The following is a 22,648-nucleotide window of genomic DNA, read 5'->3' as shown; positions in this document are numbered from 1 at the left end:
AGTCCTCAAAGTACAGAGCATTTCGGCCCTATATTATGTGTTGTTTTTTAAAACACATTTTGTAGACTACCGTAGATCGTTATTATCCATTCGCCTACATTTGTGTCGCAGAATCCGAGATATTCACTCACCTCCTCGTCCAGCTCTTTCATGATCTTGTCAAGCTTTGTGTTCGAGGCCCTAAAAAGACAGACACAGATTTGCACGTTTAAAATAGCTTTGCTTGGTCTTCTAAAGCGGGGACGACTTGAGATCAAGCGCATTGTTCTTTGAAAAAGACAGACGGGTTGTTTTGTCTCTCAAAACCAGCATTGTGTATTTGTCTAGCTAGAGATGGAAGTTATCGGAACTGATTGGCAGGTTGTGTACCTGCACTTCTGCTCCATTTCGTCCTTCAGCTGCATCTCACTGTGGAGTTGTTCTTCTAGCTGGTAGATCCTCTTCTGCAGGTTCTCCAGCTGAACGATAAACAACGTATAACACGTTAAACAGATACTCTTTGTCTTCTAAATGACAAAAACGTCAATAAACTAGGGTCATGATTCAAATGGCAGAAGTAGACTGCTTTAACCCGGTGGTTTGGAGTAATGGCAACAGTGAGAAAGAAGTCCTATTTTCGCCATCTATAGAACTGATTCTGATACCGAAAAGGTTTTCTGGTGAGTGTTTTGTCTTGATCTGTGTCAGGTCCTGTGGAAACTGCTAGGTGCGAGCCTTTTAATAACTATTGTAAGGTCGGAAATAGCAGCAGTAGCTCAATGCACCATTACAACATTCACATTTTATTGAATTAACACTTTTCAATGCGATTGTATACCCTTGTAGGTAACAATGTCTCAAGGATAACTTAGACAAAGCTTTTCCCATTGCTAAAATAGGCCTACACTTATTTGTATTTATTTATTCCTGAACCCACTCAAGTAATCTAATACTAACATCCGTTCGGATATTCAATTAACAGATTAACCGTGCCCATCCCAATAAACTTGCCTATACAGAAAGTAGTAACGCAACTGCAGATGCAACAGTCTCTATGTTTTAATATCCAAGTGAGTACTCACATGGCTCTTGTCTTCCTTGGTGGAGCTGCTGCGTTTGTCAACACTCTTGGTGCTGGAGCTCCGGGAAAACCTGGAGAATAGACCACAACAGGAGGATCAGATCTCGTCAGAGGCAACACCTGACCTGAGCCAAGGATGACCTGACCACACCGCAAAAACACATCCCTTTGGGTCAAACATGTTGTGGTTGTTATCTAGGTCAGGTTACCTAGTCTGCGGTTTGACACGTGTGCAGGTCTAACAAGCTCTGGGTGATTTAAACAGGTTACATTATACACTGCTCAAAAAAATAAAGGGAACACTTAAACAACACAACTCCAAGTCAATCACACTTCTGTGAAATCAAACTGTCCACTTAGGAAGCAACACTGATTGACAATACATTTCACATGCTGTTGTGTAAATGGAATAGACAACAGGTGGAAATTATAAGCAATTAGCAAGACACCCCCCAATAAAGGAGTGGTTCTGCAGGTGGTGACCACAGACCACTTCTCAGTACCTATGCTTCCTGGCTGATGTTTTGGTCACTTTTGAATGCTGGCGGTGCTTTCACTCTAGTGGTAGCATGAGACGGAGTCTACAACCCACACAAGTGGCTCAGGTAGTGCAGCTCATCCAGGATGGCACATCAATGTGAGCTGTGACAAGAATGTTTGCTGTGTCTGTCAGCGTAGTGTCCAGAGCATGGAGGCGCTACCAGGAGACAGGCCAGTACATCAGGAGACGTGGAGGAGGCCGTAGGAGGGCAACAACCCAGCAGCAGGACCGCTACCTCTGCCTTTGTGCAAGGAGGAGCACTGCCAGAGCCCTGCAAAATGACCTCCAGCAGGCCACAAATGTGCATGTGTTTGCTCAAACGGTCAGAAACAGACTCCATGAGGGTGGTATGAGGGCCCGACGTCCACAGGTGGGGGTTGTGCTTACAGCCCAACACCGTGCAGGACGTTTGGCATTTGCCAGAAAACACCAAGATTGGCAAATTTGCCACTGGCGCCCTGTGCTCTTCACAGATGAAAGCAGGTTCACACTGAGCACATGTGACAGAGTGTGTCAGTGTGTTCCTGCAAGAGGAAGGCAAGAGGAAGGCATTGATGCTATGGACTGGCCCGCCCGTTCCCCAGACCTGAATCCTGAATCCAATTGAGCACATCTGGGACATCATGTCTCGCTCCATCCACCAACGCCACGTTGCACCACAGCATGCCCAGGCGTTGTAGGGAGGTCATACAGGCACGTGGAGGCCACACACTACTGAGCCTCATTTTGACTTGTTTTAAGGATATTACATCAAAGTTGGATCAGCCTGTAGTGTAGTTTTCCACTTTAATTTTGAGTGTGACTCCAAATCCAGACCTCCATGGGTTGATAAATTTGATTACCATTGATCATTTTTGTGTGATTTTGTTGTCAGCACATTCAACTATGTAAAGAAAAAAGTATTTAATAAGAATATTTAATTCATTCAGATCTAGGATGTGTTATTTTAGTGTTCCCTTTATTTTTTTGAGCAGTGTATTTCTGTGGCGGTATAAAAAAAAAAGGCTAATGGCTCTAGTACAGAGGTGTCAAACTAATTTGGTCCCGCTGACCGCATTCGTTCACCGAGGTCCGGATGGCCGCACTTAAAATTGGTTATATTTCCTCGCCTCTCTTAATTAGCAATAAATAGTCCCATATCCATGGCTTTTAGAATTTCCGACACTTCCTGACAGTCTACCATTCGTTTCGATGACCGTTAGCAAGCTGGGCAGAGTGAAGAGACTATAAAAGTAGGTCCATTATAAATCCACAAAACTTGTTTTACTCAAACCGCCCGCGCGCCCAGATTGAATGTGTTTACGGGCCGGAACCGGCCCACAAACACGCCTGTTCTAATAGGTGCAGCCTAGAATGTGATGACTGTAGTTGACATTAGACAAACTGATGATTGCTCCAGTAGGTGCAGCCTGACTATTTCGACTGTGGTTAGGGGCCTTGATGTTTTTTCTGACCAACTGAGCTGACCAGGAAAAGCCTAGGAAAAGACTAACAGTGTTGACAGTAGTTGATGAAGCCTGGCTAAGCAGACAGTGCCAATACATACACTGGACACCGTTTTGGACTAAAAATCGATGGAAATTCTCCAGGAAAAAAAGGGCCTTAAGAGCATCACTGATTGCTGTAGTAGTTTGAAGCCTGGCTATGCGGAGTAAGACTTACTGATGACTGCTGTAGTAGGTGAAGCCCACAAAGGGCAGCTGGTTGCCCACGAAGGCCTTTGGTATGGGGAAGGTCTCCTCGTCTCCCCGGTCCGCCTCGATGTCGTCAAAGTTACTGGTGTCGATGTCGCTGCTCAGCTCAGGCACCACCGGGGCCGCTGCTGGAAACACGGATGGACAGAAGGTGGAGGAGAGAAGAGAGAAACATGACTCACTGCAGATGGAGAGGTATTCTACTAGTTTTCTATGAGTTGGTGCAGAGCCACACTGAGTTGAGAGCATGTTGTAGCGGAAATGTCCGTCCTAAACTGAGGCAAGAAGCACCTCCCCCATTAGATTATATAAAACAGTATCTTGTCAATCTAGCATACATTTGGATGCAGGCTAGGTTGCTTGGAGATCAAATGCATCAACTATAAAACACAAGCATTCAGTCTGACAGTTGACACAGTACGACGTATTAGCTAGGACAGCTGGTGCCATGGCAGAGTAGGCCGGAGCAGGGCCAGTGGGTCCCAGCCAAAGCGCTGACCGCAGCGCTTCAGATGACTTCATATAAACCCGGTAAAGAGCCAGGGGTCACATTCACGCAGAATTTTTTATATTTAAATAGACCCGCTGCAATTATCTGAAAAGTCTCATCCATCCTCCCCAACCTCTCGCTGACAACCACTCTCTCTGCAGGGAGGGTGTGCCCGGCTGGTGTCTCTGTCAATGGTCTTTGCAACGTGTTCCCAGCACACGCTCAGCTCGGGGAGCTTTCTGTGGTCCTCCCAAAGTCCAGTGTTCCCGCTGAAAGGGGTTGCAGCTCCCAGAACCCACAGACACAAATTAAAATTTAAAATGAGGGCTCCGTAGTCCCAAATTTTTTACTTTGATAAGGGAAAACCATTTTTGACCAGGCTGCCGAAAGGAGAAAATCGAGAAAAACGGAGGGAGTGGAAATGAGGACGTAAGATAGGATGCGTGTGCACATTCAGAACGTTTGCCATGTCGCCGTTTTCACTCTAGTTTGTTTGCTTGGGTTCGAACCAGTGTTTGATTAGCCAATTTTCATGAGTGTGTCAACACTTATCAAATGTTTTCTTTTTGGAGGGGCGCGAACCCAGAGTCTCTGGTGGCACAGCTAGCACTGCGATGCAGTGCCTTAGACTACTGCGTCACCCGGGAGGCCCATTTTCCTGCATTCTAGAACACTGAGAGGACCCATGTATATGAAATCTATTAAAAAACGCAGCTTTTTGGTTGGTCTGCGTTTTGAAAATGCAGACTTTTGAAAGCTCAAGCGATCCTGAGAGCTGCTACAGCCACTCGATTTACATTTAGCATCCCGCCTCTAATCTCTCTGTTGTAGCCGGAGACCACATGAATACTAATGCCAGGCTCCTGTTCAGTAGGGTACACCGCAGCAAAAACTATTTGCAACAGAAAACCAAAATGAGCCATTCTTATTGGACAAGTTTAGGTAGGTACCTCCCAGTTTCAAAATTGTTTTTTTCCTACCTACTGGACATGACCGAGGAAAGCTTTCCTCCCCATTCTCACCCTCAAAATCAACCATCTAGGTTCACACAATGAAATCGTGGAATTCAGTGGTTGTGATACTGAATGAAATGAATGGTTCTTATTCTGAATTTTCCTGTGACTGTCTTTAGTAGGTCAATTGGAAAACATGGTATTATAGCATGTCTGGCTATCTGTAACATTTGTCAACAGAACAATACAGAATGTAACGCCCCTCCCCTTCAAAGGAAGCATGAAACCTGAACGGAACTCACTGTCTCGGATGTTCTCCCATGTCCACTGGTCGTTCTTGAAGAAAGGATGTCTCTTGATCTCATCCACCCCGTTGCGACCCAGTCTTACCTCCCTGGTGACAAATTAAAACACAGGAACAGAGGACGTACAGTTTAGCGATTCTGCCGTCCACCGATAACGTCCATTATTAATCTAAGTCTATGGCTTTGCATCTAACAGTCTCCGGGCACAACCCAGTGAAAGCATTTAGACATGATTGACAGCTCTTCAAAAGATCACTGCTCGATGTTTAAGTCATTTCTCAAGGACTTAAGTCAAATCCAATCAATGAGTTCATAACACTATTCCCTTTCTAGCTGTGTGTTCACATGGAAAATCATTGGTGAAACAGAGAGGGGGATAGTGCGAGATTGGGTAAATAGATAAAGGGCTTAATTGACAGATGAACTTCTGGATACAATTGTGTTGTCTGTGTGCAGTTTGATGTGTCGGCACAATGCTAGCTGATCCCATAAACTTCCAGTCATTGCGCTAACTAGTTAGCAATTGCGTACAAAACTACCGTTAACTTCCTTCAGTGAGTTAAGCTGACTGGACAAGTAGATAAATCTCGCACTATCCCTTTCAGACTATAACATCTCTTTCTAAGTCGGGCCCCTCTGAACAACCATCATCATCATCCTCACCTGTCAGTCAGGAAGGCACAGATAAGGTTCTTGGCATCCTTGGAGATGTCGCTGTCATCAGGGAAGGTCAGGGCATTCTTGTGGTTCATGATCTTACTGTACGTCCCCACCAACGAGTCAGCATAGAACGGTGTGTCACCTATAGGCACACAAAACCAAAGGCATTGGGGTTAGCTAGTGCAGTGCATTCAGAAAGTATTCAGACCCCTTTTCTTTCCCACATTTTGTTACAAACTTATTCTAAAATTGATCAAATTGTTTTTCCTCATCAATCTACACACAATACCCCATAATGACAAATTAGGTATTTGTTTTTTATTACAAATAAAAAACAAATACCTGATTTACCTAGGTACTCAGACCGAAATTGAGCTCAGGTGCATCCTGTTTCCATTGATCATCCTTGAGATGTTTCTACAACTTGATTGTCCACCTGTGATAAACTCAATTGACTGGACATGAGGTCTCACGGATGACAGTTGCATGTCAGAGCAAAAACCAAGCCATGAGGTCGAAGGAATTGACCGTAGAGCTCCGAGACAGGATTGTGTTGAGGAAGGGTATCAAAAAAATGTCTGCAGTATTGAAGGTCCCCAAGATCACAGTGGCCTCCATCATTCTTAAATGGAAGAAGTTTGTAACCATCAAGAGCAGGCCGCTCGGCCAAACTGAGGAATCATAGGAGAACGGCCTTGGTCAGGGAGGTGACCAAGAACCCGATGGTCAAGCTGACAGAGCTCCAGAATTCCTCTGTGGAGATGAGAGAACCTTCCAGAAGGACAACCATCTCTGCAGGACTCCACCAATCAGGGCTTTATGGTAGAGTGCTAGACTGAAGCTACTCCTCAGTAAAAAGGCACATGACAGCCCGCTTGGAGTTTGCCAAAAGGCACCTAAAGTACACTCGGACCATGAGAAACAAGATTCTCTGGATACTAGATGTCACATCTGGAGGAAACCTGCCACCATCCCTACGGTGACAGCATCATGCTGTGGGGATGATTCTCAGCGGCAGGGACTGGGAGACTAGCCAGGATCGAGCGAAAGATGAACGGAGCAAAGTACAGAGAGACCCTTGATGAAAACCTGCTCCAGAGAGCTCAGAACCTGACTGGGGCCAAAGTTCACCTTCCAACAGGACAACGACCCTAAGCACAAGGTCAGGAGTGGCTTCGGAACATGTCTCTTGTCCCAAACCCGATCGAACACATAAGGAGACCTGAAAATAGCTGTGCAGTAACACTCCCCATTCAACCTGACAGAGCTTGAGTGGATCGGCAGAGAAGAATGGGGGTAAAATTCCCAAATAGAGGTGTGCCAAGCTTGTAGCGTCATACCCAAGAAGACTCAATGCTGTAATCACTGCCATAGGTGCATCAACAAAGTACCTGACTAAAGGAACTAAATACTTAGGTAAATGTATTTTCAGTTGTTTATTATTAATACATTTGCAAAAACATTTTTTTTAAACCTGTACTTACTCTGTCATTATTGGGTAATGTTTGTAGATTGAGGGGGGGTATTTAATCAATTTTAGAAGAAGACATTAACGTAACGATGTCAAGAGGTCTGTAATACTTCACGAATGCACTGTATATACAGCCAGATTTTCAATGGTTCACAAAGGTGGTTTGCTACCTCCTTAACTTTACGTCGACCTTTCACCTTAACCCATTTTGATCCATATGCCGAACCATAATCTTTGGATCTGCCGGTTAAAACATCCTATCCACTTCTTTTAGGTTCCTGGAATGTCTACAATAAGTTCCGACAAAACCATCACAAATAAACATACTGGAAAAGCACACGCGACAAATAAACAACAACACTGGAAGCCCCAGGTCATTCCAGAGGTCACATCCAACCAGGTTCAGTGTGTGTGAAATGTTGTTTTCTTGACCTAGATAGTTTGTGTGTATGCATTGATATCTATGCTACATGTGCCTTTTAAAATAAATAAATAAATAAATATTTATTTATTTATTTAATATATATTTATTTATTTATTTAATATATATATATTTATTTATTTAATATATATATATTTATTTATTTATTTATTATATATATATATATATATATTTAATATATATTTAATATATATTTATATATATATATATAGTTCTGTCCTTGAGCTGTTCTTGTCTATTGATGTTCTGTATTGTCATGGTTTTGTGTGGACCTCAGGAAAAGTAGCGCTGCTTTTGCAACAGCTAATGGGGATCCTAATAAAATAAATCAGGCATGTGATACGCAACCAGTGGCCAATGTGAAAACACATGATAGTATTATTTTCAACTTCATCATTGTATAGTATGGATTTCATGGTTCCTTTAGTGCAGGGTTACACAACATGACAAAACAAGGGAAAGATGTTAAGAACTAACCAGGAGAATTTTGTTATGTCCTGTCTGCAAGTTAATGGGAATACTCTGCTCCAGAACTACAACAAGTTCATATGATCAGTTTGTTTCCCATCGTAACAGTGTGAGAAAAAGGCACGTATTGCGACTCACCAACGAGCATTTCGTACAGGAAGACTCCCACGGACCACCAGTCACATTCCCGGCCGTAATATCCATCTCCTCCCTGGGATTTTAGTACCTCTGGCGAAATGTAGTCTGGTGTTCCCACTGCGGTGTCGCATCGTACCATACCATCCTGAAACACAGCCTCATATTATACTGCTACACTACCGTATTTATAAAACACAGCTGTGTCTCGCATCGTACAATACTTAATGCGATCTGCATAAAATGCATAAGCTATCAGTACAAGAAAGCAAAAAAATTGTAACCCTACGTAGCTCATATGGATGAGGAAAAATGGAAAGTAAATGTGTTAAACTGCTAAACCGTTCTAAAGATGGATGCACGGTTAAATCGTGCTACGCATGGCAGTCAGTTCAGTCAAAAGCATTCATATCTCTCCGCCGCCTGCCTGCCCCTCTCTCCATTCCAGAATGTTGACTTCGATACCAGGTTTAGTATCACAATAGTCGATACCAAAACAAATACCACGGCAAAAAAAAGAAGACGAATCAGCTCGTCTCAGATGGCACTTAATCCAGACAGATCTTTTGAGTTCCATATCAATGATTAGATTATTTTATGTATGCATTAACAAATCAATTATACAGTCAAACAATCAATTAGACTGGTAAAAAAACAATCATTTATTTGAATGGTAAATCTCTAGGCTATTGATAAACTGGGTCATGTCCGATAAAATTCTCCGCCATCTCTGACATATTTTGGGTTGGATCTGGTCTACCTCGGATCCGGTATTATCTTTTTTTATTTTTTTAAACATTTTAAAAAGGGTCCTGTTGATGTCAGATGGAAATTCCGCAGATCCAATTCGGTTCGGATCTCAATTTCGGGATCCGAGAAGACCTACAGTCTACTCTACAAGGTGTTGAACTGTCAACTAACTCCTCATTTTTAGTCGTGGTGAATTAGAAGGCTAGTGCGATAGCTACCTTGTTCATTTTCATACAGGTCCCAAAGTCTGCCAACTTCAAGTGGCCCGCTTTGTCTAGCAACATGTTATCAGGCTTCACGTCCCTGAAAAGACAAAGACACAATAATATAACAAACCAGCACCTCTTGAACCTAAGACATGATATTATACAACCAAACCGTTCTCAAACCAACAACGGTACATTAAAACTGCCATTTTCAAGACCCAGTCAAGAGAAAGAGCGGCTTTCTCCAATTCAGGGAGGCTTTGGAAGGATGGCGAGAACTGCCACGACAGAACTGACATAGAAGTGGAGACGAAGAGAAAGAGAAGCCCAGTAAGTATACCTGTGTATGAAGCCCATGGCGTGGATCCCGTCCAGAGCCAGCACCACCTCAGCGGTGTAGAAACGGGCCCACTTCTCGGGGACGTCATAGTTGCTCATCAAGTTGACCAGGTCTCCGCCGGGCATATACTCCATCACCATGTAGAGGCAACGGTCATCCTGGAATGCATAAAACAGCTGGGGGGGGGGGCTTAGGGTTAGTGACCAAACATAAGTAGGAGGAATGGACAGTTAAAGGACCCAAAACTAGAAATTGCATGAATATTCTGTTATATGAAACTCAATCACCGGGCTTCCTTGCAGATTGTTCCTAGTAGGCAAAGTGAGGACGACACTAGGGAGTTGCTATAAAAAATAAACTGTTATTCAATTATCTATACCTGCACAACCCAGGCGCTGTTGGCAAAGGCCATGATGTCCCTCTCCTCCCAGAAGAAAGCAGAGTCCGACCTTTTGATCATTTCAAACTTGCTAAGCAGCTTCATGGCGTACACCTTCCTGGTGGCTTTGTGTCTTACCTGGGAGAGACGGGAGAACAGTCTTCTTAGGATGTGCATTGGGCTTCCATACAGATGAAAACAAAGACTTAAGCCATGTAATTATTTCATACGTCTGCACCAGATTTATAAAAATGGGCAAGCAGACAGACAAATGACAGTTGATGTAATTCACTGGAGGACAAATTAGCATAACCATAATGGTTATCCTCACCAACTGCACTTCTCCAAAAGCACCCCTCCCGATAACCTTGACCACCTCATAGTCCTCTGCTTTCATCCGCAGGTCCCGGATCTTACTGATGGTGTCCTTATCTGAGGAGGAGAGATGACATTAAGAGGAAACCAGTTAGAGCAGGGCAAGGGTTTATCATTAGTAAACTGGGTTGATTAGTGAGTATGACTAAAGGAGGCTTTTGTCCACTGACTGAGAATTCAGAATAGGAAAAAAAAGGCTCAACAGCAGATGAAAACCTGTCAGTACCCTCACTGAATATCTGAAGTACACGACATGACCAAAAGTATGTGGACACCTGCTTGTCGAACAGCTCATTACAAAATCATGGGCATTCATATGGAGTTGGTTCCCCCTTTGTTGCTATAACAGCCTCCACTCTTCTGGGAAGGCCTTGTACTAAATGTTGGAACATTGCTGCGGGAACTTGCTTCCATTCAGCCACAAGAGCATTAGTGAGGTCGGGCAACGATGTTGGGCGATTAGGCCTGGCTCGTAGTCGGTGTTCCAACTCATCCCAAAGGTGTTCGATGGGGTTGAGGTCAGGGCTATGTGCAGGCCAGTCCAGTTCTTCCACACCGATCTCGAAAGACCTGTATGGACCTCACTTTGTGCACGGGGGCATTGCCATGCTGAAACAGGAAAGGGCCTTCCCCAAACTGTTGCCACAAAATCGGAAGCACAGAATCGTCTAGAATGCCACTGTAATCTGTAGCGTTAAGATTTCCCTTGCCTGGAACAAATGGGCCTAGTCCGAACCATGAAAAACAGCCGCAGACATTATTCCTCCTCCACCAAACTTTACAGTTGGCACTATGCATCGGGGCAGGTAGAGTTCACCTAGCACCCGCCAAACCTAGATTATTCCGACTGATTTCCAGAAGGTGAAGCGTGATTCATTCATCCAGAGAACACATTTCCACTGCGCCAGAGTCCAGTGTCACCGTATCCATATCACAGTTCAATTGATCTACAAAATAAAGCCATGGACCATTAAAATCAGAACATTTTGATGCAGTCATTTCCAGCAGTTACAGTTTCAAGAAGGTAAAGAACATGATCCTTACTTGAGAAATGGTATTGAAAAAACGGGATTAAAATACATTTTGAGAAGCATTTAAGCCGAGATCCGCATCAGGTGAACCAACACCACTGGTCGCCCCAGGCTCATTGTCATTGTTTTGTTTATGTAAACAGAGCGGAGGCAATTCGTGATGAATATTTTTGTCGTAAATACTCTTCTGTTCTATCGAGCAATGATGTGCAATGATGCCCGAGGGGAAGAAAACGGTTTGTGGTTTGAAGTAATATAATATCCTAAACGGGCGTGGTAGTTTCACCACTACGGATTCCAGCTTTAAATCACGTGTTTGTGCTGTCGGCTAATGTGACTGAGTCTATGTGTATAGGCTTATGTGTGATAAAGAATATGATTGGACTACATGTCATGGGCTAGCAGTTTGTAAGAAAGAGAGCACTAGCAGTACAAGGAGTACAGAACCCCAGAGGGGAAGCATCCCATTGGCAACAAGTCCCCCTCACAACACAGCTAGTCCATTAATGTCCATCGAGGCCTCTCCAACACTTGGCTGTTGAACTTATTTTTCTAATTCATGTTATTTTATGTTTTTGAATAATAAAAGTTCAAAATATGCTTTATGATTAGTTCATGACACCAGGGTGGCAACACACAGTTTTATAATGCTCAATCCAACAACAATATTGCAGCATTTTAACCAATTTCTGCATTTCCTGGACTTTCGTTTTAATTTCCACACGCAGAGCTGCATGATATGGGCAAAAAAATATATAATTGAGTCTATGTGTAAGGAGTTGAGCAATCAATTATTTTGGAGTCGACACTCCACCGCGACATCCAGGCTGTATCACAACCGGCCATGATTGGGAGTCCCATAGGGCGGTTTGGCCGGCCGTCATTGTAAATAAGAATTTGTTCTTAACTGACTTGCCTAGTTAGCATCGTTAACAGTTGGAACAATGGCAGAGAAAGGCAAGCGACATCAGCAAAGTCCTGTATGGCAATACTTTAAGAAGTTAAACGAGAAAGAAGTGTTAACTTTGCCCGTTGAAATTGAGGTACAGTAATGGTAGTCCAGGTGCAACGCATAACCATCCGAAAGGGACGCATCATGAGACCAAACTGTTGCTCTAGCAGCGACGCTGGAGTGTGAATTCACGTGGAATTATATTCCTTTCTTATAATTTTAAGGGAAAAAAAACATTTTTTTAAATGTCAGTTTAAACATTCAGAAACATTTTCCATTGTTCAGATCCCTACTAGCTAGCCAGCTAACTAGCAATTAGCATTCACGGCTAACACAATTACCTTCAGCCAGCATTTGCTAAGAAAATAAACTAGCAGACAGATAAATTAATAGCGTGCTTGGGGTTTTAGGCTGGGTTTCTGTACAGCACTTTGATATATCTGCTGATGTAATAAGGGCTATATAAATACATTTGATTTGATATTTAATGCAACCCCTGCTTTTAATAGATCGCAAAGCAGCATACAACTGAGCTAAACATTTGGAACAAATTCACTTTCTCATCCATAGCCTAAATTTTTTTTAAAGTGTCTTCACTGACATTTTCAAACTTTCCCTGTCTGAGTCTATAATACCAACATGTTTCAAGCAGACAACAATAGTCCCTGTGCCCAAGAACACTAAGGTAACCGGCCTAAATTACTACAGACAAGTAGCACTCACGTCTGTAGCCATGAAGTGCTTTGAAAGGCTGGTCATGGCTCACATCAACACCATTATCCCAGAAACCCTAGACCCACTCCAATTTGCATACAGCATCAACAGATCCACAGATGATGCAATCTCTATTGCACTTCACAATGCCCTTTAACATCTGGACTAAAGGAACACCTATGTGAGAATGCTATTCATTGACAACAGCTCAGTGTTCAACACCATAGTGCCCTCAAAGCTCATCACTAAGCTAAGGACCATGGGACTAAACACCTCCCTCTGCAACTGGATCCTGGACTTCCTGACGGGCAACCCCCAGGTGGTAAGGGTAGGTAACAACACATCCGCCACGCTGTTCCTCAACACAGGGGTCCCTCAGGGGTGCGTGTTCAGTCCCCTCCTGTACTCCCTGTTCACTCATGACTGCACGGCCAGGCACGACTCCAAATGCCATCATTAAGTTTGCCGATAACAACAGTGGTAGGAGGTCAGAGATCTGGCCGTGTGGTGCCAGGAAAAACAACCTCTCCCTCAAAGTGACCAAGGACAAAGGAGATGATTGTGGACTACAGGAAAAGTAGGACCGAGCACACCCCCATTCACATCGATGCGGCTGTGGTGGAGCAGGTTGAGAGCTTCAAGTTCCTTGGTGTCCACATCACCAACAAACTAACAAGGTCCAAGCACACCAAGACAGTCGTGAAGAGCACAACAAAACCTATTCCCCCTCAGGAGACTGAAAAGATTTGGCAAGGGTCCTCAAATCCTCAAAAGGATAACTTATACAGCTGCACCATATAGAGCTTCCTGACTGGTTGCATCACTGCCTGGTATGGCAACTGCTCGGCCAACGCAAGGCACTAGAGGGTAGTGCGTACAGGCCAGTACATCACTGGGGCCAAGCTTCCTGCCATCCAGGACCTCTAGACCAAGCAGTGTCAGAGGAAGGCCCTAAAAATTGACTCCAGCCATCCAGGTCATAGACTGTTCTCTCAGCTACCACATGGCAAGCGGTACTGGAGCGCCAAGTCTAGGACCAAAAGGCTCCATAACAGCTTCTACCCCCAAGCCATAAGACTCCTGAACAACTAATCAAAAGACTACCCAGACTATTTGTATTGACCCCCCCTCTCCTACACTGCTGCTACTCTGTTATTATCTATGCAGTCACTTTTATAACTCTACCTACATGTACATATTACCTCGACTAACCAGTGCCCCTTGTATATAGCCTCGCTATTGTTATTTTACTGCTGCTCTTTAATTATGTAACTTTCATTTCGTAATTTTTTTTTGTATTATATTCCTTGTTAATCTTTTATTTTTATTTTTTAACTGCATTGTTGGTTAGTAAGGGCTTGTAAGTAAGCATTTCACTGTAAAGTCTAAACCTGTTGTATTTGGTAAATAAAATGTGATTTGTAGTTAGCCGTTTAGCTCACATCTAAAGGCTGGGGGGCATTTAGGATGGCTACTGCGGATAGCTAAAATATCCTAATGATATTGATCACACTTCCTCAATGCAAATATTATAGCGACACTAAACCCAATTACAGGGGGCAGGTTGGAAAAAAACGTATCCCGTCAAATCCTTCTCTGGAATAACAGATATTCTGGGGTAACAAATACATAACCAACGTTCTCTGGTAATATTCGTACCGTGCGAACAGGGCTATAGTCTTAACCTCTGCTGAATTAAGCATTTCATGCAGTAAAATTATACACCAAATGAGGAACATTTCTACTTGGGAACAGGAGTGGAGAATAATGATTCATTTCTTTCTGCATCTTGAGAATGCAATGCTCCGTTAGATACGATCTGTAGAGGTGCTGTCTTCATAAAATATGATAGTATTTCAACCACATTCTGTTGAGCAATGGTTTATTTCGTCTTCTAGGGCAACATATGACAAAAGAGAAGCTATATGTATCTAATTATAGACAAGTTGAATAACAAATAGCCTACCAATATGTCTGAAATTATAAGCAGAAACATATCTAAATGACAAAACAAAATCCTGCAACCCCTGTCCCCCCAAAAAAAAAATATATATATATATTTTGGGGGGGGTTAGGTGCGGGCCTCAGATTTACACTATCACAAATAGTCAGGCGTTTTCAGATTTCAGATGCGTTATTAGTAATTGCAGGCAGGAGCAGGTGAACAAACAGCTGACCTGCACACCACTACCGGCGGTTCCTCCTGAGTTGCGTGAGCAAGTCTCCATTGAAGTAAAATAAAAAAGATTAAAATAATTGAAAACATGTATTTCAACTATCCGGATATCATTATGTTATTCAAATACTGAAATAATTTCAAATTGCCCGTCACTAGTTGTCACCAACATCTTGTCGCATCTATCTGACCATGAAGAAGTGAAAATTGAAGGGAAAAAAAGTGCTCATGACTCCCTGGTTGAGCAACTGCTCTCTCCTTGAGTGACAGAGGGCAGGGCTTGGTGTGGGAAGTGGTATGCAGCAAGAGGGGGAGAAAGATGACCAATAGCAATTGGAGGAAACTATAAAAACAGACACTACACGCGCTGGACTTCAGTATCACATTTCATTTTTTTGAAACATTAAAAATACCATTATAGAAAGTAAATTAAAAACCCAAAGCGGGTGGTGCAAGAATACTGGTATATAGTAAAATACGGTATATCACCCAGCCCGAGTTGAACGTGAAAAAAGTACCAAGTAGACTAATTCAACAATAGTTTGTTTCTAATACAATGAACAGTTTGTGAAGAATTGTCATCATAGAGACACTAACACAAATGACGAGAGTCCATGTGTAAAAATGCCATAGCATAAGTTTTACAGTCATAGAGGGTGTAGTGGTGAAGGGAATGTGTCATGATAGACACCATGTGGGTCACCAGCCACTCATGAAAGCCCCTTTGTTGGGGACCCTGAGTGGGCTAAGCTGCAGACAATTATACCCGGGACTGGACAGAGGCGAGGCAGTGACCTAAAAACAGCCTCCAATCTCTCCTGCCGCCACTGCTAAATCGTTGCCGCGACTCAATATAAAAAGTGTGAACTTAAACGACAAAAGCCAGATAAAACATATAGAAAAGATAATGGATCGCTATATTATTTTATAACATCATCAGAACTAAAATCACCAAAATAAAAACGACAGGCATCGCAGGCGTCACTACAGACCCGGGTTCAATACCGGGCTGTGTCGCAACCGGGAGACCCATGAGGCGGCACACAATTGGCCCAACATCTGCCGGGTTAGGGGAGGGTTCGGCCGGCCGTGATGTCCTTGTCCCATCGCGCTCTAGCGACTCCTGTGGCAGGCCGGGCCAGGTGCATGCACACTGAGACAGTCGCCAGGTGTACGGTGTTTCCTTCGACACATTGGTTCGGTAGGCTTCCGAGTTCAGCGAACAGTGTGTCAAGAAGCAGTGCGGCTTGGGGCGGTTGTGTTTCGGAGGACGCACGGCCCTCGACCTTCGCCTCTCCCGGGTCCGTATGGGAGTTGCGGCGATGGGACAAGACTAACTACCAATTGGATATCACAAAATTGGGGTGAAAAAAATAACCATCGGGGAGAATCTAAAATGATCATGGGGCCCCTATTGATTTTGTTGTTATGTTTTAGTCACTCAGATATTTTGCCAAGGCTCATGCTGTGTAGAAATGCAGAAAATTAGCTTTAAAAACAGCAAATTCTCTCAACCCCATGGCAAAATGTGTAGATTTGCAGGAACTTCTCTTTGAAACAGCTAAATTGTGTCTCTGCAGCCAAGAGGAAAGCCTCTAAAAATGTTGATCGGAGATTGCGCCATTGGCCACACTCACCACCACCCCCCACCTATGCTAACTTTGTCGCCACTGCTGGAAAAAATCCTAGGGGAAACGCTGGTGCGCGTGTTCTACATGGTGGAAGTCACAGATTCAAAGGAAGGATGACAAATGGGGAAAAGCACCTCATATGGGTTAGTTACTTACATCTATTCAAAAAGTTGTCGATGCTTTTGTTTTTCCTCAAGGCTGGAAAGTCAAGGTCGTACACCAACGCATCCAAGCCATCCTAGAGAGAGAGAAGAGAAGCATTAAGAAAAAGTATAGTCTTCAAGGCCTAAGGCAATACTGTAACCAGCTCTTAGCTGGTCTGCAGTAGAAGAAATCTATGGTGTGTTACCTGGAGGCTATAGGCTATAAACCAGCTATATACCGAAACCTTCACAATAAGCAACCCTGCAAGCAGTAGCCCCAACCTGGCTTAGCCAACAGAGGCCAGGGTTTTCAGCAAATCAAAATATCATATTTCTGTGCCACTTGTAGCCTAAATGGTTGCAATTTAGTTTAATAGCTGATCTAATGACAGATTGAAAAGGGTTTTGTTTCACAACTTTATCCATCTTTAAGGAGTTTCAGACCCCAGAAAAAAAAGCATCAAGGCAGGGCTCTACAGTGGTGACCAATTTACTCGCAAATGCGGCTAAATATTTTCCTCTTCGACCTGGAATTTTCATTTAGGAGCACCAATGCACCTAGACAAATTCATTATCTGAAATATTTTTCATTGAGCTTTCATTGAGCACATAAATGTCTTTATGTGTGCCTACATTTTCCAATGTAAGTGCACACATCCTGCTTGTAATTTCTTTCTTTTTTTAAACTCAGCATAGAGCCCTGCAAGTCACATTAAGTCATAGAGCTAGTGCACTACACATCACAGCAATGGTGTGACATCAAAACGCCTGACTACATTTGGTCTCCAAAAAAAAAAAAAGATGGACAAAGCCTGTTCAGTCTGATTTTACAGCTCATTCCCCTTACAGCAAGATCGCAAATCTATGTTCATAAGAAACAAATTATTAATGGACAGGTTAGCCACAGGCATTGGACGTCACACTCACAAGCATTGAGATTTCATTTAACACCAGCCACTCCTTAAGAACAGCAACTGAGGAAACTGAAGAATGAGAAAGCACTACAAATCGAATGACGTAAAACAGTGGGTTGTAATAATTGCCTGAATTTCACAGGTCAGGGAGCTCTCTTCAATGCAAACCTGTCTGGTTGACAGAGTTTCTACCTTAAGTCAACTTGGCAAGGCTTAAGACAATTAGCACCTCGACTCGAATGGAAGTAGATAAGTAGTCCTCTCTACATCTCATGACATGAGGTCATCCATATGATGTTATTCCAACACGATGATTAATTACTATAACATATTAATCCCCAGTCATCATCTGGGTGTGAACAAAAGGGACCTCCTCAGAGCCTAGGTCGGTCGGGCCATACTGGAGCATAAAAAAGTGCCGCCGGCCAGCCAACTGGCGGGATTTAACCTAATCTTCCCTAATCCAGGATGTCTCACACAAAGAGGGTAGGGCCACATCGTCGAAGAGAGACGTTTTAGCCAGGCCTGCAGCAGGACCGAATCGCTGCTGCAAAGAGTTATATTTTACAGCGAAGGCTGCTGCAGAAGCAAACTTCTTTGTCTGTGACTCTTTCGTGTGCTCAATTGACTGGGGAACTGATGCCTCACGGAGAGAATCATAAAAATGCAAAAACATTATTTCACACCTTGATATCTAGGGCTATAAAAAAGTTATCAGAGCTGCATGCAATTTAACAACAGCAGGACATGTATGGTTCTTTCCTTGGCTCCCACACAAGTAAGAAGGAAGCATTTGAGTCAAGTGTGATGGACTGATTGAGTCAGGCATAGATGTCACGTATTCTGTTCTGTGTCACGTGAGCACAGAACCTTGACCTTTGTCTACCTAGTTATGACTTGATCAACCAATCTGTGTGAAATAAAAACAATAGATGACACTACAGACAGATAGGCCCGACCCTCCTCATGGGGAAACATGGTGAATCAGCTGCAGCTCAGACAAGAGAGGAATGCTCTTAAGTGACGATGGCTCCGGATGGCGGACAGGATTGGGCAAAAATATCAATGTATCATAACTACATAACACTTGTATTTTGAAATGCATTTAAAACAAAAATACGTGTTGTTTTTTAAAATACAGAAATGCATTTGCAAGTAGCCGTCCCGAACAGCAACAACATTCTCAGAAACAGTTACAGAACATGTTATTTGCTATGAATGTGATGTTTATCTACCTCAGTTGAATGCATGGACGGTAAATACACTTAATTATATATTAACGCAACATGTAAAGTGTTGGTCCCATGTTTATTGACCTGAAAAAAAAAAAAAAATGCTCCATAATCACACAAAAAACTTCTCAAATGCTTAAGACTGTCTGTAAAAATGCCATTTTGTGGGGAAAAGCTCATGAACTCCCAGGTACAACCATGGCTGCACCCATGCCCAGTCATGTGAAATCCATAGATTAGGGCCTAATGAATTTATTTCAATTGACTGATTTCCTTATATGAAATGCAACTGTTGAAGATCGACAGGCATCGCAGGCGTCACTACAGACCCGTCACTACAACTGCATGTTGCGTTTATATATATATATTTTTTAATATAGGTAGTCACTTTGGATAAAGGCGTCTGCATGCTTCCCAGCCGAAACAGTTTGGAAGAGTTCATGCTTACACTACCATTCAAAAGTTTGGAGTCACTTAGAAATGTCCATGTTTTTGAAAGAAAAGCACATTTTTTGTCAATTAAAATATCAAATTGATCAGAAATTCAGTGTAGATATTGTTTATGTTATACATGACTAGTGTAGCTGGAAACAGCTGATTTTTTATGGAATATCTACAAAGGCACACAGAGGACCATTATCAGCGACCATCACTCCTGTGTTCCAATGGCACATTGTGTTAGCTAATCCAAGTTCATCATTTTAAAAAGGCTAATTGATCATTAGAAAACCCTTTTGCAATTATGTTAGCACAGCCGAATACTGTTGTTCTGGTTAAAGAAGCAATACAACTGGCCTTCTTTAGACTAGTTGAGTATCTGGAGCATCAGCATTTGTGGGTTCGATTACAGGTTCAAAATAGCCAGGAACAAATAACTTTCTTCAGAAACTCATCAGTCTATTCTTGTTCTGAGAAAGGTTATTCCATGTGAGAAAATGCCAAGAAACTGAAGATCTCGTACAATGCTGTGTACTACTCCCTTCACAGAATAGCAAACTGTCTCTAACCAGAAAAGAAAGAGGAGTGAGAGGCCCCGGTGCACAACTGAGCAAGAGGACAAGCACAGGGTGTCTAGTTTGAGAAACAGAAGCCTCACAGGTCGTTTGTTTTTGGACTTGTGAGATTTTTTTAAATCAGCTTTTCAGGAAGACAAGATTCTATCTAAAGGCAAGCCGAAGTTCGGAGCCGAAGTCTACGCCCCTTCGTCGGTGATTGGTCAACAGTACGGAATCTTCAATAAAGTATTTGTCATTCAATGTGAGAAGACTGGTTTTAATGCAAATTTTTTAGTCGAGAAATACTGCACCAAACATCTGACGTAAAATTGCTCGACGAAGATCTCCTCGGCAGATTTCTTTAGTTATTTTAGATTCCTTCTGACAATTTTGAGGCAGTGAGTACTGGATACAATGTCTCAAAATGGACAAAGTATTATTGCCGCTTTTCCTAATTTTTCAAGTGACAGTCTTAAGGGACTATGCGAGCACACCTGTTCGGTTAGAAGAGTTCAGCTAGGCGCCAGCCGAACTGAAGCATGCTGACGCCTTAAGAGTGTCTGCTAAATCACAAAAATGTAAATGTACATGTGAACATAGCTAAATGAACTGCAACACACTAGGTATTCATTATTGGGTTTGTTTTGGGGCAGAGCTCATTAGAATAATACTCAGCATGCGATTGTTAATTTTTACATATACATACATTTAGTTAATTTAGCAGATGCTCTATCACACCATAGTGCCAGACTTCTGATACCAACACAGGCTGAAAGGGGGCCACCAAATGGTGTGCCTTGATTAAAGTTAATTTATGGAATTTCTTTCCTTATTAATGCGTTTGAGCCAATCAGTTGTGTTGTGACAAGATAGGTTTGGTATACAAAAGATCGCCCTATTTGGAAAAAGATGAAGTCCATATTATGGCAATAACAGCTCAAATAAGCAAAGAGAAACGACAGTCCATCATTACTTTAAGATATGAATGTCAGTCAATCCTGAAAATGTCAAGAACTTTCAAAGTTTCTTCAAGTGCAGTCTCAAAAACCATCAAGCGCTATGATGAAACTGGCTCTCACGAGGACCGCCACAGAAAAGGAAGACCCAGAGTTACCTCTGCTGCAGATGATAAGTTCTCCAGCTGCACCTTACGCCCTATGTGACTGCGACGGCACACTCCATCACCAAGGACTGGGAGCTGGAGTCAAAATGCCTGGAAACGACACTTTAGGCAATATAGCCGAGGGGCTAAGCTTGGCCATGGAAGAGTGGGTGAGAAGAAGATATCCTGCATTACAACTGCAGGGGTCACAATACAAAATTTTCAAACAATATATAAAATATATAACCCATAAGAAAAATCATGCTGCGTTTTGTAAACGCATATCTAAAACGCTCCTTATGGTCATTTCTGATCGGCATCAGACTAATTTTGTACTTCGGCTGCAATTCACGAACAGGCATTCGTCAGTGTAGCCTACTTTTCTCCAGAAAAATGCAAGATTAACACCGAGCAAAACAATAAGAAATGTAGCTGGTTCCATTCTCTCTGTGATAAAACAGAAATATGATGGCCATGCATCGTTTATGCAAAACGATGCAAGCTAATTTACTTGTGTGGCTGCTCGCCAAAAAAACATTGCACTTCTGTTTTCTGATGATAATGAAGCTATTTTTTTCAGCCAAATATGTTGCACTAATGTATTTCCATTTTAGAAAAACTATATTTGCAAACCTAGGGCTGTGGCAGTCATGAAATTATGCCAACCGGTGATTGTCAAGCAAATAATTGCCGGTCTCACGGTAACTGACCATTAATTAACATACACATTTAGCATCTCCTGGCTTCCACGCATAGCCTACAAGCCACTGAGATGCAGACCTTTGGAACATCTCAATTTTAACAAGTCTAATAAATCCATGTAATTACAGTGCCTTGCAAAAGTATTCGGCCCCCTTGAACTTTGCGACCTTTTGCCACATTTCAGGCTTCAAACATAAAGATATAAAACTGTATTTTTTTGTGAAGAATCAACCACAAGTGGGACACAATCATGAAGTGGAACGACATTTATTAGATATTTCAAACTTTTTTAACAAATCAAAAACTGAAAAATTGGGCGTGCAAAATTATTCAGCCCCCTTAAGTTAATACTTTGTAGCGCCACCTTTTGCTGCGATTACAGCTGTAAGTCGCTTGGGGTATGTGTCTATCAGTTTTGCACATCGAGAGACTGACATTTTTTCCCATTCCTCCTTGCAAAACAGCTCGAGCTCAGTGAGGTTGGATGGAGAGCATTTGTGAACAGCAGTTTTCAGTTCTTTCCACAGATTCTCGAATTGGATTCAGGTCTGGACTTTGACTTGGCCATTCTAACACCTGGATATGTTTATTTTTGAACCATTCCATTGTAGATTTTGCTTTATGTTTTGGATCATTGTCTTGTTGGAAGACAAATCTCCATCCCAGTCTCAGGTCTTTTGCAGACTCCATCAGGTTTTCTTCCAGAATGGTCCTGTATTTGGCTCCATCCATCTTCCCATCAATTTTAACCATCTTCCCTGTCCCTGCTGAAGAAAAGCAGGCCCAA

At 42.6% G+C, this 22,648-nt stretch overlaps 1 protein-coding gene across 7 annotated transcripts in view; it reads right to left on the bottom strand.

Annotated features, from left to right (window-relative positions):
- The window catches only part of rock1 (Rho-associated, coiled-coil containing protein kinase 1), a 70,874-nt gene that overhangs the window by 18,360 nt on the left and 29,866 nt on the right, over positions 1–22,648 (bottom strand). For 6 of the 7 annotated variants that reach the window (XM_024391322.2, XM_024391317.2, XM_024391319.2 and 3 more), the window contains exons 2-13: positions 16,930–17,011; positions 10,226–10,326; positions 9,895–10,032; positions 9,516–9,691; positions 9,188–9,272; positions 8,223–8,367; positions 5,707–5,845; positions 5,041–5,132; positions 3,264–3,423; positions 1,062–1,131; positions 370–458; positions 132–180 (exon numbers count right to left, since the gene is read on the bottom strand). In XM_024391322.2, coding sequence (XP_024247090.1) covers positions 132–180; positions 370–458; positions 1,062–1,131; positions 3,264–3,423; positions 5,041–5,132; positions 5,707–5,845; positions 8,223–8,367; positions 9,188–9,272; positions 9,516–9,691; positions 9,895–10,032; positions 10,226–10,326; positions 16,930–17,011 — 1,326 coding nt within the window. The remainder of the gene's footprint in view (positions 1–131; positions 181–369; positions 459–1,061; positions 1,132–3,263; positions 3,424–5,040; positions 5,133–5,706; positions 5,846–8,222; positions 8,368–9,187; positions 9,273–9,515; positions 9,692–9,894; positions 10,033–10,225; positions 10,327–16,929; positions 17,012–22,648) is intronic. The other variant, XM_024391316.2, reaches the window with a different exon arrangement.

Source organism: Oncorhynchus tshawytscha, linkage group LG28, assembly GCF_018296145.1.
Source record: "Oncorhynchus tshawytscha isolate Ot180627B linkage group LG28, Otsh_v2.0, whole genome shotgun sequence".
Classification (NCBI taxonomy): Eukaryota; Metazoa; Chordata; class Actinopteri; order Salmoniformes; family Salmonidae; genus Oncorhynchus; species Oncorhynchus tshawytscha.
The sequence above is the reverse complement of the archived record's forward strand: the minus strand, read 5'-3'. Positions and strand labels throughout refer to the sequence as shown.